Below are 7,441 nucleotides of genomic sequence, written 5' to 3'. Positions count from 1 at the left end.
TCGTTATTTTGTTTTGGCCTGAAATTTATAAAATATTTAAGATTTAAAATTATTAAAGAGATACATACTTAGATTAAGATTCGTGCATTGGGCAGAATAAATATTTTATATTTATTACTTATTTTATGTTTTTCTCCATATTATGAAATAATAAAATAAAAATTATATATTAAATAACTAAAAAATCAGTTACTATTATGTAATAAATTAGTGTGCGCATATAAATTAAACGACCGCTCTTGTTTATTCGTAATTATTTTAGGGTAAATAAATCAAAACAATCAATCTTATCTATCGTATATGATATATAATTAAATTTAAATGAGATTAACATAGGTATATAGTATACTTTTAATATGTATATTTATTAAATGGGGTTTCTACTCATATGATTTTATGATTATTTGCATATTTATGTAACAAAAATTTACACCAACTATTTTTTTTTTAATGTGAAATATTTAGTGGTTTCAATAATTTATAATCATTTAAAAAAAATAATGAAAATTTCAAAATTAAAATATTAACTTTTCAATATATGTTCAACGTAGATATCAAAATATAAGTATGTATTTTCATATGATGTATAGTTTAGTTTAAACGATATGAATATATATATATATATATATATATATATATGTGTGTGTGTGTGTGTGTGTGTGTGTGTGTGTGTGTATTAACATAAAAACCTATTAAAATAAAATTATTTATTCATATGATTTTATAATAATTGTATCTTATTATAGAAAAAAATTTAAACCTTGTTCACAAAAGTTTATATGAGATTTTTAACAGTTTTAGTAATTTTTACTTGTTCTGAAAAATTCAAAATACAACATTTACAAAAAAATATAAATTTTTATTATATGATTAATGTAATTGTGTAATTTATTTTAATAATAAATTATTAGCAAATCTTTATTATTTAAAATCATTAAGTGTCATATATATATCTTGATCACATTAGGTAATTCCGTAGGTTTTATTTAAGTAAAGATTATATAATAATTTCAACTTGATAAATGAATGGTCCATAATGGACATACTATATAATATAACATTTCCTACCAATTTAATTTTGGACTAACAAAATTCTTAATTGATTATCAAACCGCCAACACGTAAGTAAAATTATCATTCCAATTACGTGACAACTCAGCAGGACATCTTTTTAATTAATACAAATTACATGTTATAACATTTTAAATGTTTCTCTATTAATATACAACCGTCTTTAATCATTAATTTAACCGATTGGTTTAATTAGTGTTAATAGACACCAAATGTTAATTTTCCTCGGAGTATATATAGTTTAGTTTTATTCAAATAGATGGTCTCTGGAATAATTATGCTAGCTAAGTGTGCAGATCCCGTAGTGTTATTTGTGAAGTGAAGTTCATTACCATTACCACTACATTCAAAGTTGGAGGCATTATTGTGTTCGAGATTGTAGGTTCAGAGCTTGTGAAGAGGACGTCGTCTCTCTTGGCCTTGGGATGGGACCGGTGGCTACGTTTGCCATTGTAAACTCTGTTCTTCGTCGCTTATATATATCTCTTATTTTAACCCTAAAAACCGATTGCTTGATCCGCACGCAGTACTACACACTAAAATAAACTGTTTTTCTTTTGAATATTATTTCCTACCAATTTGTTTAGCCGCTTGATATCTTGTGAATTTACATGTTTTTAACTTCTTATTCTTGCATGGTTTGGTCATTTAGAGCATCATTTAGGCACATTTAGGTTGCATATCATTGCATTTGTACATATCAGGTGTTGGAGAGCACCATGGATGAGTTAGAGGACCATTGGTGGGATTTTCAGAGGCATTTGGAGCTCAAAAAGGAGTGTTTAGAGTGGTCATTGGGCGAGCAAGGCATGGGAGCGACCAGTCCGGAGCGACACCACCAAGTCGCTCTGATCACCCTACTGGAGCGACCTTACTAGAGCGACAGGGAAGAGTCGCTCGCGTATTGATCACCCGGAGACAACGAATCCGGAGCGACCTCTCACAGCGACATAGCGAGGTCGCTCCCGAATCCGGAGAGTGAAAGATGAACACGGATGAAAGCCTTAAAAATCTCTTCTGAAGCTCAAAATTTGTGGAGACACTGGAAATTGAGTTAGCTTTCCAATGGAAGTGGTTTCAAGTCATTTGAAGCTGTATTGGACAAGTTATGATCGATTTACTATAGGTGTATCAATCCTTGCCGGGGACCACTTGAAAGTTGATGGGATCAACCAACTTCCCACTATCTTCCACCCACCTTTCCTTTGCACGATTTTTCCTACTTTTCTGTATAATATTTGCTTTCTTATTATCAAAAGAGTGGGCAAGAAACATAGAATCTAACTTTGTAATAATTTAACTTGTCAAAACTCTCTCTCTTTGAAATACCATTGTTCTTGGTGTTCTTGAGTGTTCTTCATTGTTCATCATCTGTTCTTGAGTTTTAATTTCGTTTTGCTTGTTTAAATCCTTGTTTATCTTTATTCTCTGTTGTATCTACTTGAATATGCTTCAATCTATTATGAGATTAAGTGTTTTCATGGAGATTAGTGAGTAGTTTCCTTAAGAATTCATGGGTTAGGGAGATTAGAGTAACTTAGTGAAGATCTATGGTGTTATTGTATTAGATCCTTGTATGAACTTGCTTGTTGAGTATTCTTAATGCTTGTTTAGTCTTGATCACTCTAAACCTGATTTCTAAACACTTCTCATCAGACATGATTAGATGAAGTGTTTGAATCAACTCAACTAAGCTCTAGTGAGATTAGCCAAGGACACTTGATGTTAAAATTGCTAGATAGTTATTGAACTTGAACTTAAAGATTGCTTGATTGAATTAAGCCAAAGACATTTGATGTTTAATGATTTCTAAGCAAATGGGCATTTACCTAGACATAGGACTTGTCTAGAATTGTGTTTAGACTTAAGAGATTACTTTGATTGAAAGCTTGTCACCTAGATTGGATCTTAGTTACTTGAAATCAATTCCCTTAGCCCATGGATTCACTTGTTTATATTTCTAGGATATTAGTTTGTTACAAATCATCTATCTTCTTGTTTGCTTAGATTAGGAAGGTTTGTGTATTCTTGGTGTTATAAGTCTCTAGTTCTCTGTGGATTCGATCCTAAAATGCTACAATGACATACCATTCGATTGTGGTATTGTTGGCACATTAGGTTAATTGGTGTGTGCTTAAACGCGTAATCAATTTGGCGCCGTTGCCGGGGAACTAGTGGATTTATCATTAGGATTTCAATCTTTCTTGAGACTAAGCTTTATTTTCTTATGTTTTGTTTTGCTTTTGTATAGCTACTAATCTTTTATTCTAGATTTTCTCTTTTGTAGTGATGGCTTCAAGCTACTTTGAGAAGCCACAAGAAGAGGATGACACATTTGAAGATCACATTGAAGATGAGCCCTATGTGTTTGTGGAGCCACCACCCTTTGATATACGCATACTCACACCAGACCAAAGGGATGAGTTGCATCGGCTTCAGAGAATGAAAGAGAATCGGGACAAGACAAAGAGAAACCTAGCACAACTTATCCGGATACACCTCATTAGGGACCGAGCAGAGTTTGAAGAAAGGGAGGTTACCCAGTATGAGTTAGATGCTGCTTGTGCCCTTAATGAGGTAATGTATTGGGCTCCACCACTCCAACTGGAAGGTATAGAAATTTCCACTTTAAAACTTCAACTCGAGGAAATATGCTTGCCTTGTGGTGAGAATAATATCTCTGGTCTTAATTCTCTTGTGCTCATGAATGAATGTCTTGATCTGATATGTGAAACTAAGAAACTAGATGAGTTGAGAATAGAAAAGCTTGTTAGAGATCATATTGAAGTTTGTTTTGACAAGAGCTATCTATGTGCTTCATTTGATCTTGAATCTGAGTTTTTCATTCTTGATGAACCTAGACCTCTTCTTGAACTTCCTGATTTAGGGGATGAACTTGATGTGGATAAGCTCTTGCTTGAGATAGAAAACCCCCATGCTGAAAACTATCATGAGAATGTGAACATTGTGTATTATTTGATTGATGGAGATAGAGTTGACTACTTTGTTAAAACCTCATTTGAACATGTAGTTGATTTTGTGTTTCCACCTAATGCTTTTGATTCTCATGATCATCTGAACCTCAAGGAGCATTTCATAACTCATGTCATATCTTTAGTGAAGCTCTTTGAGGAAAAATCTGTCTATTTTCTATGGACAGTAGTGTGCTCCTTTGCATACTTGGTTCCTTGTTCTTGGAGGAGAAGGACCAAAGGTGCATTGGCTCAGCCTTTTGATACTTATGATTAGCAAGCACACAAAGTCAAGCTAGAGACTTAAAACAAGCTCACTTGGGAGGAAATCTCAAGAGTATCCTTTGTATATATGTGTGAATGTTTTTAATAAATTGTGTGAACTATCCTTGTTTGTGTGTTTGTTTGTGTGAATTGTGTGTGATTTCAGTTTGGAAGGTGCTCAGGAAAAGGAAAGGATTCAAAAGAGGCTAGGAAAGAAACACAAGTGCTGTGGAGACATGCTCATAGCGACATATCCATAGTGACATGCTCAAGTCGCTACAGTCACAAGGTAAGTACTCTAATCCGGTTTAAATTCTCTCCACATCTCTAGTAATTTTTATTTTACTTATCATGTAAACCACTCCAAATTCAAAGTCACACAAGAGACTGTGTGATTCGAGTGTGGTGGGGGTACTATAAAAACTGATCATTTTGCTTGTTTTTATTTGGATGATTTGCATTTGACATATCTAGCACTTTGCATCTGTGTGGATTTTAATGATTTGCATTTTGGATTTTTTGTGATTTCTAAATTAAAAAAAAAAAAAAAAAAAAAAAAATGTGAGTTTTGAATTATGCATAGGGAGCCATGATTGAAATTGCCATGAAAAGAACATATCTACAAGCATCTCTCGAGCCTTGAAAACTCTTTTTGAAACATGTTGCTCATATGATATTGACATTGTTCTTGAAACCAATTACAAACTGAACTTGGGCATAATGAATTTAATCTCTCTTGCATATGGGCACTTGCATACTTGATCATGGATTTCATACACATTTGGGTTATCTTATTCCATTTATTATCCTTTGATTAACCCAAATGGCACTCCCCTACCCTTAAACCCTTGCCATTCTTTGAAACCAATATTGATTTGTTGAGTGAGGTCTCTTATTGATAGCTTGTCATGTGCAAAATCTTGAGAGTATTGGGAGCGACATATGTTTGTTCTCATCTATTGCTAGCATAAGATCCTCATTTGAACTAGCATCTAGGATGGTGAGTGAGTTTGTGTGTTTTTAAGTTGTTATATCTTGGGTTTGAGAGAAGAGAAAAAGATCAAAGAGTGTCAATAAGAAAAGAAAACCAATAGGAACCAAGAAAATAAAAGAAGAAAAACTCTTAAGTGTGTCAATTAGAATTCCCCAAAAAAAAAAAAAAAAAAAAAAAAAAAAAAAAGAATGAAAAATCATAATGGGGAAAGAAAAAGAGTGTCAAGTTCTTAGTTGGTTGATCATGTAAAAAAAAAAAAAAAGAGAGAGTTCACTTGGTGAGAAATGTGAGTGAAGTGTATATACTTGGGTTTTGAAATATAAAAGATGGGTAGAATTTGTAATCACTTAGGAAGAAGAGTAGAATGATGAGAATGAGCTATGTATGCATGAATTGCTCCTAGTCTTAGATAAATTTTGCATAATGATCATGCTCCTTGTTCTTGAGTGATTGCCACCATTAAAAAGATTGTATTTGAACCTTTCTTTTTATTCAAAAAAGACCATTAATCTACCAAGCCAAGTGATTGAGATCATGTGCCCATTTGTGAGAATCCACCTTGTGTGTGTGTGTGAATGAATGTGAGAATTGGTTGAAGTTACTTGTTGATTGATGAGCATTGCACTTTGTATAAAGAAATAAAAAGAGGTTGATAGGCATTGAGAAGCTAGACTGATAAAAGAATGACCAATGATTGTTTGCTATGATCATTTGGAATGTTGTAGAAGAGCTAGGATGTGTGTCTTTTGGCTATGAGCTCCCTTTTTCAAACTTCTTCCTTCTTAGGACTTGAAAGTTTACTTGAGGACAAGTAAAGGACTAGTGTGGGGGAGTTGATATCTTGTGAATTTACATGTTTTTAACTTCTTATTCTTGCATGGTTTGGTCATTTAGAGCATCATTTAGGCACATTTAGGTTGCATATCATTGCATTTGTACATATCAGGTGTTGGAGAGCACCATGGATGAGTTAGAGGACCATTGGTGGGATTTTCAGAGGCATTTGGAGCTCAAAAAGGAGTGTTTAGAGTGGTCATTGGGCGAGCAAGGCATGGGAGCGACCAGTCCGGAGCGACACCACCAAGTCGCTCTGATCACCCTACTGGAGCGACCTTACTAGAGCGACAGGGAAGAGTCGCTCGCGTATTGATCACCCGGAGACAACGAATCCGGAGCGACCTCTCACAGCGACACAGCGAGGTCGCTCCCGAATCCGGAGAGTGAAAGATGAACACGGATGAAAGCCTTAAAAATCTCTTCTGAAGCTCAAAATTTGTGGAGACACTGGAAATTGAGTTAGCTTTCCAATGGAAGTGGTTTCAAGTCATTTGAAGCTGTATTGGACAAGTTATGATCGATTTACTATAGGTGTATCAATCCTTGCCGGGGACCACTTGAAAGTTGATGGGATCAACCAACTTCCCACTATCTTCCACCCACCTTTCCTTTGCACGATTTTTCCTACTTTTCTGTATAATATTTGCTTTCTTATTATCAAAAGAGTGGGCAAGAAACATAGAATCTAACTTTGTAATAATTTAACTTGTCAAAACTCTCTCTCTTTGAAATACCATTGTTCTTGGTGTTCTTGAGTGTTCTTCATTGTTCATCATCTGTTCTTGAGTTTTAATTTCGTTTTGCTTGTTTAAATCCTTGTTTATCTTTATTCTCTGTTGTATCTACTTGAATATGCTTCAATCTATTATGAGATTAAGTGTTTTCATGGAGATTAGTGAGTAGTTTCCTTAAGAATTCATGGGTTAGGGAGATTAGAGTAACTTAGTGAAGATCTATGGTGTTATTGTATTAGATCCTTGTATGAACTTGCTTGTTGAGTATTCTTAATGCTTGTTTAGTCTTGATCACTCTAAACCTGATTTCTAAACACTTCTCATCAGACATGATTAGATGAAGTGTTTGAATCAACTCAACTAAGCTCTAGTGAGATTAGCCAAGGACACTTGATGTTAAAATTGCTAGATAGTTATTGAACTTGAACTTAAAGATTGCTTGATTGAATTAAGCCAAAGACATTTGATGTTTAATGATTTCTAAGCAAATGGGCATTTACCTAGACATAGGACTTGTCTAGAATTGTGTTTAGACTTAAGAGATTACTTTGATTGAAAGCTTGTCACCT

At 34.0% G+C, this 7,441-nt stretch overlaps 1 protein-coding gene across 1 annotated transcript; it reads left to right on the top strand.

The window, feature by feature from the left end:
• The first annotated feature begins 3,031 nt into the window (after positions 1 to 3,031).
• Positions 3,032 to 6,910, top strand: LOC125589731. Its single transcript, XM_048762069.1, has 2 exons — positions 3,032 to 4,596; positions 6,248 to 6,910. The coding sequence occupies exon 1, from the start codon at positions 3,361 to 3,363 to the stop codon at positions 4,318 to 4,320; it is 960 nt and encodes a 319-aa protein (XP_048618026.1). The 5' UTR covers positions 3,032 to 3,360; the 3' UTR covers positions 4,321 to 4,596; positions 6,248 to 6,910.
• Positions 6,911 to 7,441: the final 531 nt, after the last annotated feature.

Source organism: Brassica napus, chromosome C7, assembly GCF_020379485.1.
Source record: "Brassica napus cultivar Da-Ae chromosome C7, Da-Ae, whole genome shotgun sequence".
NCBI classification, from domain to species: Eukaryota; Viridiplantae; Streptophyta; class Magnoliopsida; order Brassicales; family Brassicaceae; genus Brassica; species Brassica napus.
The sequence above is the reverse complement of the archived record's forward strand: the minus strand, read 5'-3'. Positions and strand labels throughout refer to the sequence as shown.